General features: G+C 40.2%; 1 protein-coding gene across 1 annotated transcript in view; it reads right to left on the bottom strand.

The window, feature by feature from the left end:
* Nucleotides 1–4,139: 4,139 nt before the first annotated feature.
* ARID4A (AT-rich interaction domain 4A) overlaps nucleotides 4,140–19,452 on the bottom strand; it is a 46,030-nt gene continuing 30,717 nt past the window's right edge. The window contains exons 12-24 of the mRNA XM_039387680.1: nucleotides 18,824–18,918; nucleotides 18,405–18,502; nucleotides 16,836–17,064; nucleotides 14,959–15,209; nucleotides 13,515–13,712; nucleotides 12,385–12,469; nucleotides 11,946–12,078; nucleotides 11,641–11,703; nucleotides 9,504–10,634; nucleotides 8,799–8,903; nucleotides 6,957–7,172; nucleotides 6,600–6,746; nucleotides 4,140–6,168 (exon numbers count right to left, since the gene is read on the bottom strand). Coding sequence (XP_039243614.1) covers nucleotides 6,065–6,168; nucleotides 6,600–6,746; nucleotides 6,957–7,172; nucleotides 8,799–8,903; nucleotides 9,504–10,634; nucleotides 11,641–11,703; nucleotides 11,946–12,078; nucleotides 12,385–12,469; nucleotides 13,515–13,712; nucleotides 14,959–15,209; nucleotides 16,836–17,064; nucleotides 18,405–18,502; nucleotides 18,824–18,918 — 2,855 coding nt within the window. The 3' untranslated portion in view covers nucleotides 4,140–6,064. The remainder of the gene's footprint in view (nucleotides 6,169–6,599; nucleotides 6,747–6,956; nucleotides 7,173–8,798; nucleotides 8,904–9,503; nucleotides 10,635–11,640; nucleotides 11,704–11,945; nucleotides 12,079–12,384; nucleotides 12,470–13,514; nucleotides 13,713–14,958; nucleotides 15,210–16,835; nucleotides 17,065–18,404; nucleotides 18,503–18,823; nucleotides 18,919–19,452) is intronic.

The following is a 19,452-nucleotide window of genomic DNA, read 5'->3' on the forward strand; positions in this document are numbered from 1 at the left end:
GGTCTGATTCCTGGGCTAGTGACGGTGTCCCTGCCCATGGCAGGGGGTTGGAACTACGTCATCCTTAAAGGTCCCTTCCGATCCAAACCATCCTGTGATTCCCCAGAGAAAAGAGAAGAAAATATGGGTTGATTTAGAAGAGGAAACAACACATTTCACTGCTTGCCCACACATCCCTGGGGAAGGCAGGACGTTGCAGGGGACATGTCCCTGCGTGCTGGGACATTCCAGCAACAAAGGCTTTATGTGAAACCAGCTCCAGGCTACGTGTAACACCAAATGATTGTTCAAAGACACAGAGATGTGTTACCCTGCCCAGGGATGCTGCAAAGTGTCTCTGAACCAAAGAGAAATCACACTCATGACAACTGTTCAGAGTTCTCCAAAGAAAAACCAGGAAACGAGAGCTGCAGCAGCAGCAGCCAAGCCTCAGCCACAAAAATCAGCCCCCTCCTGCACTGCCTGTGAACAACATTCCTATAATTATTCCCACAGGATTAAGTGGGGCTGCTCTCACAGTCTTGAGTTAAACACACTCAAATACCTGCACAGACCAACATAAAATATTGCTCCTTATTAGTTCCACTGCCAAAGTACTTCCCTGTCAGAGAGGGGCTCTCCTGCCCACCTCAGCCACTGCTCCTGAGCTTCTGCCCCCCCCTCCACGCCACTGGGATGGTCCTTTGCAGGGTGGGAAGCAGAACATGAGCAGAAGGAATCAAGGGCGTTTTTTTTTTCCTTCATCTTCTATTTTCCCCCCCTTTTTAAATAGCTTTGCACTTTCCCCATGCACAAAGGAAGTCATTTTCAGGAAATAAAGGAGCATCAAGAGAGAAGGTTTCGAGCTGCACATACACATAAACAAGTGCCTCGTTAAAAAAGAAAGAAAAAAAACCACTCTTGTGCAAAATAACAAAGTGTTCCACACAAATTCCACATCCTACCCCTCCTTATGAAACTGGCATAGCTGGCAGGAGCTTGGCAAATTAGGTCAAGCTGTACCCAGATGAGGGATTAGAGGAGGAGTTTAGAAATAGCTGAAGACACTGCCTGGGATGGGAACGTGGTCAGGGTTCCTCTGAGGAGCAAAGACAGACATCACCAAAAACACAGCACTGCCCCTCACCAACAGGCTCCGGGGGAGGGTTAAGCACGGGAGTGATAAACCTGCAGGTTTTCACAGTGTAACAGAGCTCTGGGGCAGAGCTTTGCTGGAAACACTGAAACAGGGACAGTGAGGCTGCAAAGCTGCTGTGGTTGCTGCACTGAGGGAGCTGTGCTGGGAGTTAAGGCCAAGTGTCATCAAAGACGCTTTTTCATGTTTGTGAATTATTGGTACAGGAGAAGCAACAGCACAGGGGTTTTAACTGGGGTGAACAGCAGGGAGCTGCAGCAGCACCAACCAGCACAGTCCTGCTCTGAAAGAAAGCAGGGCTCCTCTGGAACGGGAAGGAGCAGGAATAGCAACATAAATAGCAAAGATAATTCAAAACAAAGACACCAGAAAAGTCCTGTTCTTAGCAAGGTCTGCTTTCACTCTCTTATCTTTTCAGTTTTCCTTCAATGACCACAGTTTGTCACTGGGCTGTGGCTGATCACAAAACCCACCACTCCAGGCACTAAAAACCAGCACATCTTCAGACCAGTAACACTGTAACACAAAGAACTGAACTTCCATATTCCTCCAAAGCAATGGATGGGACTAATAAATCCTTGTGGAATTTGGGGAACTCACGGATTTCCAAAACCCCATTAAATCCCAGATACTTAGTGGTAACTAATAAAGGTGAATAATTTTAAACTCTCACAGAGACCCTTTAAAAAACCCATCCTATTTGGTGTTTGGTAATACGGGAGAATGACAGGTTTTCTCAAAATTTGAGAGCAATAGCTTAATAGTGAGAGCTAGTTATATAAAATGTCTTTCCTAAACCCTGGAATTACAGTGAATCAGTCTCTGGCAACATCCCCTTTGGTTCCACTGCTTTATGATGTTCCTCACATCTCCAGAGGTGGCCTTTATCCTGCAAATAATAAAATCCCAAGTACAGAGAAGTAAAAATAACTGAAATTTTAGTGCATAATTTCTGTAAAGGCAAGGGCACAGAACAGCTCGATAAACTTTTATTAACAGATTCATCTTTTGTCTCTGCTGCTAAATCTGGCTCTCAGCTCATGTCAGATTTCTTTCAAGCCATCAAACCAAACCTGCTCTTTTTCTTAAAAAGAAGACAATAGCACTTCTCAGACTTACTGCTGTAAGAGAATTCCAGTAGATGCTGCCCAGAAAATCCATTTGGCTGCCTCAGCCATCCAAGAATATTTTTAATGGGGAAAAGAAGAACATGTTATAAGAACATTCATTTTTTCTAATGTGAAATTCCACCTGGCTGACAAACCTGTCTGGAGAGAGGATTTCTCAGCAGTGGATGGTCTGACTGAGGCACAAGAGTTGACAATCCTAAGATTCATATTCTCTTTCCAGATCTACATCAAAGCCTTCCTGAGTAATTCTGGCAGCCTTTACTACAAGGCCCCCTCTACATAAAACAATATGTAGCTATTTTTAAAATTTCTGTCTATTCTGATACTGCACCTTTAAAAAAAAACTATAGACTCAAGTGTGCACATTACCACAAAAAGTGATTTAATCACCTTTCCTGCTGCTGTCCTTCAAATTAAAGATTTTCTGCTCCCATGAAGGTCAGACACGTTTTACTTCATGAAGACACAGATTCTTTGCCCTTGTTATGCTTTCCTTTCACTGATAATTGGAAATCTGCTTCACCTCTGTTGAAATAATGGCTTGTTATTATTGTTCTGACATCTGTGCTTCTCCTGCCTCAGCTGTTCAGGCAGATTAAGCAAGAGAAAGTTTCTCAGACACACGAAATCGGATGGAGGAGCCAAAACCAAGCAGAGATTTAACTGGGTGTTGCTAAACTTTCGCATTAGAGGAAAACAGAAACTCACCAGTACAAGGTGCAGCTGACACACTTTATGGAGAGAAAGTAAAAACCAAAACAAGTAGGAAAATGAATCTTTTCTTACCTTATACCCTTGCATGCAAAGTTTCTTCCAGCTTTCAGATATATGCTCATATGAAAGTAAGAACTCTGCCAGAAATCTGACAGTTCTTTTGTATCAGTTGCAGGAGGTGAGGGAAGAGTCCAATTTTCTTACAGCCCTGTTCTTTTTAACAATTTTAACAGTATTTGAGACCATAATTTTGTTCTCACCTCCTAAGCAAGCTTGAAATAAAACAAGTATCATTTTGAGGAAAAACTGTAGGAGATCAGGAGGCAGGAGAACAGCACTGACACTGCCAAGAGGATGCCTGATTTTTGCTTGCTCTTGCAAACACGATATCTACTCTTCTTTAAAAAAATCCCAATTCTGTATAATCATAATTCTGTGTCTTCAACAACACCAGCTTTCATCCAAGGCAATGGAAGATGCTTTGGAATTTATTTTGTCAACAAAGCATCAATAAAGGGATTATAGTAAAGTTATAAATCATAGATCTTATTAGGGTTTCTTCTTGATTTCACCTTTAATCCAGGATAACCCAATGATACCCAGTTAATCTTCTCTTCCCTGTGGTTTTTTAAACATCACAGGAAACTACTGCAAACATCTACTGACTAAACTGGTTAAATGATATGCTCCTTCCCAGAAGGATAAAATCAGTGGGAGTCCACCTTTTTGCCAGTCCACCTTTTCCTGCAGGTTTCGTGTCCTGCCAGAATAATGATGTGAGTTGTTTTTGGGGGTGTGGGTGTTCCCATGAGACCAGTGCGAGGTGAGCAGGGGGGAAGAGCAGTAAGGAAGCAAATTCTCTACGTCAGGGAGCAATCACCCCTCGGAATGGTTTCCATGTCTTATGGAATCATACCTTCAGTTTTCCATGCAGTGTTTTAAACACTCCTAAGAGACAGGGAGCAGCAGTCAGCTGGGAACACACACTGGGACGGGCTCAGCTCCTCCATCCTCTGTGCTGGGTATGTGTATGTGCCTGTTTGAGATCTCACAGTGTGTAGACAGGTTAGATATCTGCACAAGATATAATTAATCCTGTTATTTCACCAGATTTTCAATTTCCTTCTGCAAATATTAAACATGTGACCCATGTTACTTCCTTTTGAATGAGTATAGCTTTTTATTCGTGGCTATTGTAAGATTAACAGTAAAAGTTAGCTCTTAGGAAAAAGTCTTTACAGTAATTTATGGAGATTAATTTTCCTATTTAGGTTAAGCCCAGACATTTACAAGAACAATCACTTAAATAAAAATAGAATATAAAGCCTATGTTTAAAACATGGCCTTTATTAGCGCTGTCTAGTGAGCTCCATATTTATCTTACATTGAAATAGTTCTGCTTTGCTTAAGAAAAGACAGAAAAAGTGCATTTACAAGAGTACTTTTTCTTTAATTTTCTGCGAAAATGGAAGGAATTGGAATCACAAGTTGACAAATGCTGCAAAATGAAATTTCAAGAAACATCAATTTTAGTAATGCTACGCCATCACTAGTGTTTCCTTCTGACCCTCTGCCGTGTGAACCAAATATCCTGATATACAGTCTAGAGCATCTATGGTTTTACTCTACAGCATATTAAACACAGAAAAAGGGGCTCAGACCCCCTTTCAATGTACAAACATGAATAAAAAAATTGATTAAAAAAATCACTTTTATACATAATGTATATGCAAACTGTCTTAAATACATGGTTTTTGGAAGAGTTATTTACAGACTGCATCTGCCCGTGGGACAATCCACAGACAGAGCACACACAGTTGCTTTTACTTTATTGTTGCATCTCAACTTTGGGAGATAGAAATTTTTTCGGCAGTACAGCAAACAGAAGAACTTGTGACAAAGGATCTTAAGGGCAACCCAAGAAATTTGGTTCCTCCAAACAAGGTTTAAGTACTAGGACTGCCAAAGTCTCCAAATCAAGTTTAGTTTAAGCCAGATGCCCACTGACAGATCTGTGTGGGGGAGGACACGTAGACAGACCCATTGGAAGTACAGGAATGGCTACTGGATAACTCCTCCTGAAGAGCCAGAACTGAGAAGGATGTTTTATCCAAAGAGTGAACTAACCTAGAATTTTTTTTTTCCAATTTTATTAATATTTTAAAAAATACATAAAAATACAACATCCAATGTCTGAATAAATATATTTAACAAGTTGCAAGATACCTTATTTTACACAAAAATTTCAGCTTTAGAAATCTTGTTAAATAACTTCATTGTTGTTATATATTTCATTTTTCGTCTTTTTGTAACAAAATAAAAACTCTGAAATTACATAGAAAAAAGACAAAATATTTTTGTCAAGGGATAAGATAGTCCACTGAAAACCTATTCACAATTCCACTGTAAACATTAATAAACATTAAAATATTTGCATAATTGTGTGCTCAAAAATCCTATAAAAAGTGGAAGACTTATTACAACTGTAGTTTTCAGTCAACTACACTTCCTTTCACAATTTATTTTGTCCCATTTACACCTTTAGAACTGGGCACATTGCTGAACACATACTTTGGCAGTTCTGTATAGCAAGTGCTTCCACGAAGAGGAACTACTCACCAAGAGTTACCTACAGCTCGGTGAAAGTGCAGCAGCTACTCAGTTCTTTCGGGTAATTAATACTCTGATGTCTGCTTGGTGCACTTGCTTTTTTAAGATCACCCTAGAACACCTGAATGCTTCATTGGACATAACTTTTCAAATTTGATAAGTGCCCTTTCTCTGCGTTAAGAAAAAAAAAAACAAACAAGAAACAAACAAACAAAAAAAAAACAACCAAAAAACAAACACAATGACAAGGATGTCACGTTGTGCCTACAAACCTTCAGTTACCAATGAGCTTAAATTCTCTGAACAGTAAATTAAACAAAAGAAGAGGGTGGGAGGGGAGAACAGGTACAGTCCAGCAGTGGAAGTGTGTACAGGATATACTTGGCAATGTCAGACCAGTTGAGTGCTTTCTGTGGCTGAATTTCAGGATTTATGTCCATGGCAGCAAGTTGCTGGCAAGGCAGAGAAATGTGTATCACCTGCATTCGACAGCGAGCACGTTCTGGGGAGGAGAGGAGGAGGATGGACTCATCCCAGTGTCTGAGGAGGCAGATGACATGGATGCTCCTGTGTGTGACACTAAACACACAAAACAACCCATCAGCATGAGATTATCCAAGTACAGCTCACAATGATGGTTCCCTCGGCCATTATGTTGTTTAAAAAGAAGCAGCACAATCACAGAACACAGATTTTTTTTGTCAACTGCTTTCACTGCTCCATTCACAGAAACTGGATTAACCTCACCCATCTACTGAGAGATAACTCAGGGGAGTCATTACCCTGATTGAAAACTCAGACCAGGCTTGCACTAGGAAGTCCAATCTTCTAACATGCAGTTATAAAACAGTCAGTAAATATTTCTGTAGGGTTCAAGTTCTGAAAAGCCACAAATGTTCTTTCTAAATATGTATACAAACAGATTATAACTTTTTTTCGAAAAATATTATCATTTAACCTCCAGTTGCATTGACTTGTCATGCAAAGCACAAAGCAAATCTCAAAGTTACCTTCTCTGTCTTTCTTTTTCAATCTTTTCCTTCTCCTGTCTATGGTTGCTACTTCTGACTTCAAGGACATGTAGTATTTTCGTATCTCCTGCAGTTTTTCTTGTAAGAAGGAGATCCTTTCAGTGCTGCTCATATTGTCCAGTTCATCTAAAAGTGGGAAGAAAAAACAGCTTTATTAAGGCCATTTTAAACAAATCTTAAGTGGATGTAAGCCACAGCATGAGGGGTAACACACTTCCACGGCTATGCCATAAAAAGCCCACACCTAATTTAGAATCTCAACATTTGCACATTTTTCTTTCAGAACAAATTTTCTTCTAAATTCCTTCTAATTCAAGTAATTTAAAGAATTCTTACTGAGCTGGAAACTCCACTTGTACACTCTGGGTGAAGCATTCTGGTGGTGGTGCTTCTCCCTGTGTTTATCCTTCTCCCCATCTTTGATGTGAGGGGAAATCACTCTGGCAGGAGACCGAGAAATCTTCTGTGGTTTGGCTGCATTGAGGTGTTTTACAGGAGTACATTTACTGGAACTGTCCAGCACAGGAAGGTCTTCACTGTCACTACTTTGTCCTGTAATGAGAAGAATTTAATTCGGATTTAAAAAAAAAAAAACACCTTGACATTTTAAAAAGAGCGGTTATAGTAAAAAGCAATGATTAAGGAAAAAAAGCTGCTTCTTGCTCAGAAGATGCCAGAGTGCACCCAAGGGAAAACCATCCCAGATTCCAGGTGTAACATCAGACACAACATGCACTGAACTCCCAAGTGTGCAGGAGAATTCAAGGGCTGACTAGGCCTAGTTAAAAAGTGAAAGTCAAATTTCTTCACAGAAATAGTAAATAAACTCATCAAAATTAGAATATTAGAGCACTGATAAACTATCTTAAATCATTTATTTTGGCTTTCTAACATAGAGCAGACACTAGAATTCCTTTCTTAAAGATTACCCCTGCATTACTAAAGGCAGGTAGCAAGTGATTGTAAAGAGTGACCAAATTGCTTTACACATCTAAAGGAACAGTTCTGAAACAAGATTAAAAGCATAAAAGTTTAATATGTAATACAATATTCTAAGCTGATATATTCAAATATTTTAGATCCCCACACTAATTGCCAGGTTTTCCACAGGCATGTCAAATATGCCTGAATACTGTATGTCAGATAATTAATATTTTAGTTTGATATTTAAATATATAACAATGTTGTCAGGAGGGCTAAAAACATTGACTCTCTCATACAACAATCACCAAAAAGTCTGTGACAGGACAAGGGGGAATGACCTCAAGTTGAAGGAGGGCAGGGTTAGGTGGGATATTGGGAAGAAATTCTTCCCTGTGAGGGTGGTGAGGCCCTGGCACAGGTTGCCCAGAGAAGCTGTGGCTGCCCCATCCCTGAAGAGTTCAAGGCCAGGCTGGATAGGGCCTGGAGCAACCTGGGATAATGGGAGGTGTCCCTGCCCATGGCAGGGGGTGGAACTGGAGGATCTTTAAAGTCCTTTCCACCCCAAAACATGGAATGTGATTCTGTGATTCTAATATTAACAGCAAAATGTTTTTCTGCACTGGAATATTTTAAGTGGCTCCTTTTCCATAAAGTTACCCAGTTTCCCAGTAAAGTTACCCAGGGGGTTGGAATGAGATGATCTTTAAGGACCCTTCCAACCCAAACCAGTCTGTGAATCTATGGAAAATGAGCTACAGAACCATAAAAATTCACATTTCTATAGCAAGTTAGAAAATAATCACATACTTGAAAGAAAAAAACTCCTTTGGCTGAAAAGCTGTTCGTTCTTTAGCATCAAACATTTTTCTGTACTTCATAAATGGCAATTTTTTTTCCCCCACCAGAAACACCTATTGTAAGACTTCAAAGTTACTCTCTCCCAAAATTCATAACCAATGTAATATATAAAAATCAGCATAATGGTTAAATATTTAGTAACTGCTAACATACACAATTAGTAATTTTTCCTAAGTAATATAAAATAGCCAAGAGATTCCCAGTAACTCTGCTACCACAGAGCTCAGAAATTCCCTTCAGTTCCTCACCAACAATAATCTTGATGAATAAAAATGAAAAACCCTGACAGGGAAGTCCCATTCACTGCAAACAGTGGGTAACAGTGAGAACAGTGGGCTCTTATCCATGTTTACAGGCCAGGAGAACCTTTCCCCTCCTCCCCCTCCAGGAATGTACCTGTTCCATTCTTTTCATTTTTGGCTGCAGCGCTGGTTCGCTTTGGAGTTCGCTTTTGTTTCTTTGCCAGTGTTCCACTGTTGCTGTCACTGGGTCTTTTTTGACCTACATGAGAAGGAAAAAAAAATAAAAAAAACCAAAAACAAAACTCAAATATTTCTGCTTCTAACAAGCTCTTTTTATAAGCAAGAAAGAGAAATTTAAAACCAGACAGGATAAGACAGTTGGGGTTGTTCAGCCTGGAGAAGAGAAGGCTCTGGGGAGACCTTAGAGCTCCTTCCAGTGCCTAAAGGGGCTCCCAGAGAGCTGGAGAGGGACTTTGGACAAGGGCCTGGAGGGACAGAACAAGAGGGAATGGTTTCACACTGACAGGGTGAGATGGGATATTGGGAAGAAATTCTTGGCTGTGAGGGTGGTGAGGCCCTGGCACAGGTTGCCCGGAGAAGCTGGGACTGCCCCAACCCTGGAAGTGTTGAAGGCCCAGTTGGATGGGGCTTGGAGCAACCTGGGATAGTGGGAGGTGTCCCTGTCCATGGCAGGGGAGTGGAACTGGATGGTCTTTAAGGTCCCTCCCAACCCAAACCATTCTGTGATTCTATAACCAGAAGATAAAAACAACCAACAACTTTTAGCAAAGTGACACCAGACTTAAGCCAACTCTGGAAATGATTACAGCGTGGAGTGACTTCCCCCAGGAATGCTCACCTTTCTCTCCCATCTCTCTCTCTTGCACAGCAATACTACAATTGCTTGATGTGGTGCTGGCTTCAAACCCATTGACAGACTCGCTCTCGCAGAGCCCCTCCTGGGACTCCTCAGCCACACTGTCCACCTCGATGGTCACGTCGCTCTCGCTCTTGACGCTCCGCGACTCGTCCTGGCTGAGGGCCAGGGGAGAGGCCACCGGGAACCCCGAGGGGACCGCGGGGGGTAAGGCAGAGGGGTGGGAGTTCGGAGCACTGGGGTCTGGCTTTTCTGCTATTGTGTCTTCACTGCCGCTCTTCTCCTTCTCGTCCAAGTCATCCAAGTCCACCTCGTGGCACAGCAAAGTCTCAGGACCGATCTGGGGCATCGTGTCGTCCTCGTCCTTTAAGGGAACGTTCTCAATGGCTTCAGCGGGACGTTGGAAGCTGTCGCTCCTCGGTTCCTGACCGCGCGGAGCCGATTCCGCCACCAGGGATGGCATCTCCTCATGCCCAGTTCTGAGGGACTCCTCAGCATTCATCCCTCTACATTCCTCTGCTCCAGTACATTCATTGGTCCTCTCTTCAGATACAATATTTGGCACATCCATCTCACTCTCTCGCCGGTTCCTCTTCTCGGGTGATGCCTGTTCCAGAGTTTTCCTTTTCAAAAGCTTCTTATCTTTTGTAGAAGGTTCTGTCTCGCTTTCAGTAGTGCTGGAACTTTCTTTACAGTCCAAGGAAGACCCATCTAACCTTTCAGGTTCTGTAAGAGATTCATTTGTTGCCTCTTCTTGGCCTCCTGGAGCAATCTTTGCATTCTCTAGAGAGGGATCTTTTGTCTTGCTCCTTCTCCCTTTTCCCTTGGGTGATTTTTCAGCCTCTCTTTTGATTTCTTCAATTTGATCCGTTTTATTTCCAAAAATCTGAACTATTTGTTCACTTTCCTCCACTTCCAGTTTCAGTGTTTCTAGTGGCTGCACTTGAGTCCTGTCATTTTCTTTCAAAGCATGAGGGATCTTTGGGTTTTCTTCATCAAGCTTCTCATCACGGAGTTTTTCGCCTTTTTCCAGTTCTGAAGTTTCTGGAGAAAATTCTTCATTCAAATTCTTTTCAGATGACTCATCTGCTTCACTGTCAGATGTGCCAGAGTCTAAAGAAATTTCAAAAAGAAGCAAACAGCACCCTAAATAATTAATTACAACACAATTTCTCATTTGAACCACACAAAACCCCCTCTCTTTTCAGTAATCTAGGGAGTTACATCAGTTTAAAAAATCCTGCATTATTCAACACACTTGCTACAGTTCTTATTTTTACCTAAAATTTCTATGAAACTGCAATAGTAGTGATACTGTCAGAGTTCAAGGAGCACCTGGATGATGATTTTAGTCATATGATTTAGTTCATGTCTATAATTCTCCTGCTACTATTTCCCAGATAAGCCAATATAAATGAATTACAGTTTATAGTAGCAAAAATAGTTTTACAGATGCCCATAACCTGTGGATGTTGCCTCCCCCACCTGAGATTACAAAACCAAAAATCAGTACTACTCCCCTCCGTGCAGCCCCAAACAGAAAAAAATGAAAACCAAAATCAAAAATAAAATCCTTCTAATAATATGGACATTTCACTGCTAAACTTATGTACAAGTGGTAAACCACACACAGAGCAAGCATTGCTACATTACCAGAAGATTATTCAGGGACCTGCACTAACAGTGATTTCACTTAAGTTCTTGCTCAGAGAGGCTTAGAAATATCAAAAATGTTGCTGCCATTTGTGTATAATTAACAGCTCTGCTGGATGATGTAGCACTGAGGTTGAGGACTTAACTCCCACAATACAGTCTATCATTATAGCACTGGATTTGGCCCGTTCAGTATCAGGAGTGAAAGGCTCTGGCTGAAGAACATGGAATGACTTGTACAGTCATTTCTGTGCCACAGCTCTCCTGTGAGCAAACCGTGCCCCTCAGCAGTGCCAGCTCAGCTACTTCCTCAATAAAGTTCACAAGGAGAAAGAAAAAAAACAACAACAACAAAAAAAAAACCAACCAAAAAAAAAAGGTAAAAAAAAATAAAAAAAAATCAAACTTCTTTTGAGAATGGTACTGAAAAAACCTCCAAAGTATACACAGGACTGAGATCACTCACCGTTTGATCCTCTATCAGAATCAAACATTCCTGAGCTACGTCTCGTCTGCCTGCGAGGTGTTGCTAAAATTAAAATCGAAAGGATTAATTTTTATGGAGTCAAGTCTGCACCAAAAATCTGCTTCCTCACAGTGCTGGTGCACTGCCTGGTTAAGCAGGACTGGAAGGCTCTGACAGGGCAGTGCCAGCACCGCTCACAGGCACCTCCACGCCAGAACACGAGTGCACAGATGTACCTTCGGTTCCGTTTGGGAATGCTGGGGGATTGGACAAGTTGTTCCGTGCACCTCTGGCTCCGGATTTACCTTCACTGTTGGCTGTTTTGGATAAGCTGCAAGACGTGTTGGAGAGAAGAGTAGATTTCAGAGGGGGCCGCCCACGCTTGGACTTTTGTTTCTCCTCGTCCTTCTTCTCGTCCTTTTCACCGTCTTCTTTGCTCTGAGGGGAAAACAAGGAATTTTTATTAAAGTTTCACTGCTGATCACCAGAACCTTTCTCCTTCTCCTCTATTAAAAATCTAAACTGTGGACTGAATTTTTTTTTTTTTAAATAGAGGGAAAAACAGTGAATTTTTGTTAATGTTTTTTCACTGCTGACCATCAAAACTTTCCTCCTTCTGCTCTATTAAAAAACTAGACTGTGGACTGAATAACCTTTTTCTTTTTTTTTTTTTTTTTAAATAACCTTTTTTTTTTCACCCAGTCATTAAATATTGTACTACAAAAAACTTATTGAGATAATTACTTTTGTTTTTTTCTTCTGTTTTCTCTTTGGTCCTCCTTTGTCCACAGGCCAGATAATTCGATCAGCTTTCACCCACTCATCGTATCTAAAAGGGAATAACAACATGCTGTTATCACTGATATCACAGAAAAACTCTGACAGAATATGAGCATTAAAAGACTAAATTACAGAAAATATTTATTATTGAGAGGTAGGGAAAATTCAAGGCCAGGTTGGATGGGGTTTGGAGCAAAGTGGGCTAGTGGAAGGTGTGTCCATGGCAGGAGGGTGGAACTGGCTGCAGTTTAAGGTCCCTTCCAACCCAAACCATTCCATGATAGCAGAGCATGGATTTACAAACACGTGCAGGATCTGGCATTAGAAAGATGAATTAGATTTCTAGCCCCTAATAAATAAATAAATTATGGGATGGGGGAATGAAGGTAGAAACTTCCCTGTCTCTGGCAGCACAGCACTGGAACTCAGGGGACTGAGTCAGCTCTGAAGTGTGGCAGTTCTTTCACATATTTGGGACACCTTAAGTTATATACCAGAAGTGCTGTATTTTTAAAAAGTATCAATTTTGTGGTATTTTTGTCTACATAAGCACGATGCTCTTAATATCAACAGCAAAATAATCCATTTCTACAGCAGTGTTGCATATAAAGACTGGCTGCCAGAAGAATTTGATATATTTTTTTCTACAGTTCTTTGCTGCTTCGCCCTCTCCTCCTCTCTGTACTCTTTGCAACCACAGTTAACTTTCAGTACAAGAATATATTTTGTTGCCAAAATTCCAGTGCTTAATACACTTAATTGTAAATGCTTTCACCATTATCAATGACCCCCCCCAAATAAAAAAATCTGACAGTGCTGACACAATAAAATTCAGGGATACCCCTGCAAGGAGTGAGGATTACTAAGGTGGGTGGAAACTTGGAAACACAGAAGTATATTCTGATATTTTAGTGCAATACCACGAACAAAATCCCTAACACTGAAAAGTGCAATAGAGTCAGAGCCTGTACTGTTGATAATTCAATTTGGAGCCATGTCACTGATCATCTTTCCCTTTATTTTCTTAAAAACAAACATTTCTTTGGAAAATAAGCCTTTCAACAAAGAAATGAAAGGCAATTTGTTCTCCTCACCTTACATTCCAACCATAGTAGTGAACTAAATATAAAACTTCTCCATCATCAATTTCTGTGCTTTTAATACTGGCTTCATAAATTTTTTGAGTCTTTCCACGTCCATATTTTACTTTCACTTTGGTTCCAGTCAGGCAGGGTTCTGTGTCCTCCTCATCCTCTTCACCTTCTGATTCTCCTTTGTTCTCAAGTTCCTCCCTGCAGTAAAATGTATTTAAAATGCCCACTAATTAGTGACAATGATGTTTTAACATTTAATGAGTGTAGCCAAGCTACTACAAAGAAAAAGGCTGCAAGTAAAATTCTTTTCCTTTTCTGCACCCTGCACTGCCTCTGAAGCTGGCCTGGACCGAGGGTGAGAACCAGAAATATCCAGAAAATGGTAATTTAAATTCAATTTATTAGGTGTACAACAACCTCAAGGCCTAAAGATTATTTTTTAAATTAACATTTTGATAATACAGAGAGGAATAAGTTAACTCAGTGTTTGGCTCCTTAGTAAGACATGAAGAATGAATTTCAGTTTTTAAAGTAGGCTTGATTTTGACACAGTTTGCTTAACTGTAGAAGTTACAGTTACACTTTACAAACTGTACATAAGTTTAGACTGCCATCACAGTGATCCTCTCGTAGATACAAACACCACTCCATTGGAAAAGAGTTGTTTGCAAGAGTGTTTAGCCAAGATTAGAAGTGACCACACAGCTCTTATTACACCTACAGCTAATATTTATGTCTTACACTTAAACATATTTGCAAGAATTAAAATTAACCTATTTTTACCTATAATTCTCTCCCTATTTTAGGGCGAATTTATGACAAAGTAGAAATTAAACTACAAAAAAGTCATCAAGAAAGAAAATACTCAAAAAAACTATGTTTTTTTAATGAAATGTTTTTGCTGGCCTTCAGTGTAAGATCAACTATAGTGTTGTGGCAAATAAGAGAAGTAACATCCACACTGCTTAAAGAAAACTCCTTGATGCCTTGGTCACCTGACATACAATAAAAACAAGGAGCCTGGATCTTCAGGAGCTATCAGGAAACACTTAAACAAAAGCAGAGGAGAAGAGGGATTTGCCCTTTGTATTTTGACTGCCCAGAGAAGTGTTCCCCAAGTGCTCCCCACCCACACAACACCTGGCACAGTCACAGCCGTGGTGTCTGGAGGTACCAGCGTGATCAAACACCAGCACAACCTTGGCAAATAAAATGACAGGGAAAAACACTGGCTGGCATCTACCAGAAAAGCTGCTTCCATGAAGGACAGCTGGCTTTGTTTTATTGGAAATAAAACGTGCCTTTCCCTGCCTGGCTGAGTGAATTAGGTCCCCAATTCCCACACGTTGGGAAGATCTCCAGCTCTGTGTATCCTCCTGCTTGGAGCACAGCTCCACCATGGCACAAACAAACCCAGAGGAAGGTGATACAAGCCAGTGTTTACCTCTCTCTCTGCCTCTCTTCCTCTTCATCCGACTCTTTGTCAGAGTCCTCCTGTTTTTTGATTTTTTTCTCTTTTTGCTTTGGTGTACTTTTCCTCCCTAGTGGAGTTTCGTTTTCTTTCTTTTCTGCATTCTCAGGTGTTTCCTCTGTGTCTTTGTTTTCTTTGTTACTGTCTTTTAGTTTGTCTGGTGTTTTATCCTCTTCACCATCTTTTTTAGCAGGGGTTGCATCACGGGCAAGTCTCCTTCGTCCCTAAAACAGAAATATCAGTTCAATGACTCCTGGCAATTGTTTTCTCTATAACCTCTCCAAATCTCAGCAGAAAAAGTGAGATTTACAACAGAAGAAAGGCTGGAGATAACACAAAAAAAGGCAAAATGTTCTAAAATATTAAGATGAAAGATTTTGTTAATCTCTTCATTTGGAATGAAGAGGACGACCTTCTGAATAATTGCTGGAGGATTTCAGGACATTTGGTTGGACCTGTAAGGTTTGTTGCTCTGACAGAAAGGGCCAAAATGCCTGATGCAACTGATTTTTGGGGATCTAATACAGGTTTATCATTTTGTTTATTAAAAGACTCTTGATAGGATCATTGCTTTTCAATCAGAACATTTAAAATACATTATGAATGCAAGATTAATTATCTGAAGGGCATCCAAAGATGACAGTAATGAAGGCACTACAATAATTACAATTCACAGCAGCATAAGAGCAAATACTTTGGAAAAATAGTAATTAATGAATAGCTGGTGACTGGATTAAAAAATAATAAAATATATAACCAAATATTTAATAATTGCTAAATTAAAACAAAAGACAGCCAATGATAAAAAAGATCAAAATATTTTACCATTTCTTTATTATCATCTTACCAGTTTTCTCAAAAAAATCCTCAAAAATAAATGAACACACTAAAAACAAAGCTAATGCCATGTCAGGAAGTTCATTGGGGCTGATACAGCCTGGAAAAACCACCTGCAGTCAGGCAGAGATCTCAACTTGTGTTCACACTGTGTCTTTTCATGCATTAATTTAAAAGGCCAATATTTGCTTGAAAAGCTGGTTTTCAGGAGGTACTTTCCCAAAATTACATTTTAGTCGAACAAAACTCTTACAAACTTGAACCATTAAAAAGGAATAAATAATTCCTTGTCCTTCAGCAGTCATGCTCTAAGGAACACAAAAGAAAAACATCTTTTAAACAGAATTAACATGAGTTCTACAGAGTCATATTCCAACAGCTCCAAAGTACTGTTTGCACTCTCCCTGGCGTTCAGTATCCTCATATCTATGTAGCCACTAATATAACCCTCACCTCTGGAGCATTTAAGGACAAATGAAGACTAAACTTAAGTGTTTCTCCCTCTGCTTTTGACTGTATATTGTAAAACTGGAGTGTTTCTTTTATTAGAAGAAGTGACACTGTGATTAAAAACCAACTCAGATAAATGGGTCATCCTTTGATTCTTAAAGCCATAGCAGGCCTTTGGTACTCCTGCTTCTTGCCAGAGAGCTCCAGGTTCCATGTGCCTGTGGAAATCCTCAGCTACAACCAAGACTGTCCTGCTGTGTTTCCCTGTTCTGATGATCCACAGCTCTCAGGAGCTCCCGACCCATCCCTGAACCAAAACACATCCGACATCCAACACAGGCTGAGAAACCCCACGGGTGGGGTGGAATAGGAAGAAATAATCAAACCCAGCTGCATTTACAGGTAGAACATAACTGACAGTTAACACTCACAGAACCCACCCTTGTACAGGAACACCAATTCCAAAGTGCAATCGATCCCCAGGGAAAACCCACCATGGAAACTGTTCACTGTACAAAGGGGTTTTGTTAAGGGCCAAACAGGAATCAGTGCAAACCACTCACCCTGGGGGATCTTAGTTCTACCTCTTCTTTTTCACTTTCACTGCTGGAATAATTTTCTTCTGCTTCTTTTTTAACTTCTGTGGGGGGCATTTTTTGTTCCTCTTTCACACTTTCCTCCATTGGTTTCACGTGTTTCTGTGTGTCTTCTACCACTTTTGGCTCATTGTGGTGGATGGTCCTGAACTGAATGTTTGCAGAGCGACAGTACTCCTCAAAACCATACAGATACCTGCAGACAAATTAGGTTCCATTTGTATTTCAAGGTTTATTTTCTATTTATTCAAGTGCATAAAACCTATTTTCCTGCTCACTAACTTCAGGAAAGAAAAAAAAATAATAATGGCAACTAAAGAAATCCAAATAAACAAAATTAAAAAGCCAGAGAAGATTTTGAAATGAAACAATTTTGCACACAAGTCAAGTGGTGAGAGAGAATACACACAGGTGCTTCCCACATATTTAACTTCATCCCCATCCAGTTAAGAATTCCTGACAGAAAAGCCATGCATGAGCTTGTTCATATAACTGCCTGTGCACACTCTAATCCAGTTACAGGTGAGAGAGAGATTAATTAGCTTATTCCTCAATGAATAAATAAGCAAGTTACAACACACTATCATGTGTCTAAATGACATTATTGTTATTTCCACTGTAACAGCAACCCAGTACACAGTTACCAATTATTCTTTTTATGATAAACACTCTTCTTTGTAAAATACAGACCTTAAACATGTGCCCAGTTCAAATCCCACTGAAGATGTCTGAATATTTTCATCTTCATCAACATTAACATGAGTTGAGTCATTAGTCATCCCTATTTCCAAATTTCCTTAGGTTCGAGGTAAGAGAACCCCATTCTCTCCTTTTACTCAAAAAGCCCAACTGTTTCTTGTCAAACTTCCAGGAGGATAAATAATGAAAATAATTTTCATTTAGAAAACCAGCTTGAAAAATGTCATTCCTAGAAGGTTTCCATTTCAAAAGTTAAACCACAACTGAAAACCAAAGGTCAGAAGAAAAAGATTTATGTATTTGTTCATTACAAGTAATGATTTTACTATTTACTGCCACATGCACACAGTTATGCCCTAAAGCCATTGTTCTACAAATTCTGCAAAGATTATATTTAAATACCCAATCTGAAACATGTCCTTTTTCAATCAGCATTCTTCAGGAAGTTAAAGAAACTGGTATAAAATTCTCCTCGCTGCACAAAGCACCTCCAGAATGATGACAGTACGTTCTTGGTAATCACCACAACCTGCAAAGCTGAATTTGCCAAAGCTTACTCTATAAATTTCTTTGTTGTGTTCTGAAATAGCACCTCACAAGCTGAAAGGGAATGTTTCTTGATAGAAAATGAGCAGACTTGTCACGTACTGGAGCAAGAGGAACTCAGGCAGCCCTGAGCACTCCCTCCCTTCCTCCACCATTTCAATCCTCAGCACTGTTCCTTAACTGAAGGATGGCAACTGCTGTTTCACTGAACTATAAAAACTGCTTGAATGTTGTGCATGCTACTAAAAATATGGAAAAATGTTTTCACCATTACACAATATGAGAACTTACTTTCTATAAGCAGTTTTTACATTGTAGGAAGCAGCCGAGTTCAAAATAGGAATGCCAAGGTCCATATAAATTTGCTTCCATACAGCACCACTCTCAATCTTTGGGAGGGAAAAAAGAAAGAGAAAAGGAAAATTTCAGGGTTTTTTAACCAAGAACATTAAGGAATTATGTCTAACACAGCCACAGGCCACAGCCTTTTAGAATCATAGAACAGTTTGGGCTGGAAGGGACCTTAAAGAACATCCACAATTCCAACCCCCCTGCCGTGGGTAGGGACACCTTCCACTACACCAGGTTGCTCAGAGCTACATCCAACCTGGCCTGGAACACTTCCAGGAATGGGGCAGCCACAGCCTCCCTGGGCAACCATTTATGAACATGAATGGACATATTTAGTTCAGGAAACATCCAACACTTACATTGTCACACCCACCCTGCTGATAAACCAGTCTAAAAAGTTTGAAGAGATTAAGGTCCTTGTAGCCCAGAACTGGTGGTTTATTGATAGGAGTACCTGCATAAAACAAACCAGAAACAAGAGGTTATCCTAAAGAACAGCAAATTGCCTCTTCCAATGCTTTAGCACAAATTTGATGACAAATATCTTTCTGCATTTTAATTTAATACTTAAGGTATGTCACAAGTCAGGAGTTTCCAATCACCAATTAAAGTTTCACCCTCTCGAGTGATCACTCAGCTCTGGGTGGTTTATTAGCCACCCAAATTTATTAATAATCCCTATCCAACTGGCTGCATCCCACTGCTGCTCTCCTGAGTGTGGAGGACACAGCCAGAGCTGCAGGAAGCTCCACAGAACACCTGAGGAATGCTGGAATACAGCAATGTGTGAAGAGATTAACTCAAAACACTGTGGGCTGAAAGGAATGAGGAAGAGGCAGAAATGTTGGATCAGAAAGATTCATACAGGCAAATTGTCAGAATGGGAAAAAGCACAGAGCCCTGACTGGATGTGAATATTTGAGACAGTTCCAGGGAAAAGAAAGAACTCAAATCAGATGAGTGGCAATGACATCAAGAACAATAATTA

The sequence above is a fragment of the Pipra filicauda genome, unplaced genomic scaffold, assembly GCF_003945595.2.
Source record: "Pipra filicauda isolate LSUMZ 115617 unplaced genomic scaffold, ASM394559v2 scaffold581_size553298_pilon, whole genome shotgun sequence".
NCBI lineage: Eukaryota > Metazoa > Chordata > Aves > Passeriformes > Pipridae > Pipra > Pipra filicauda.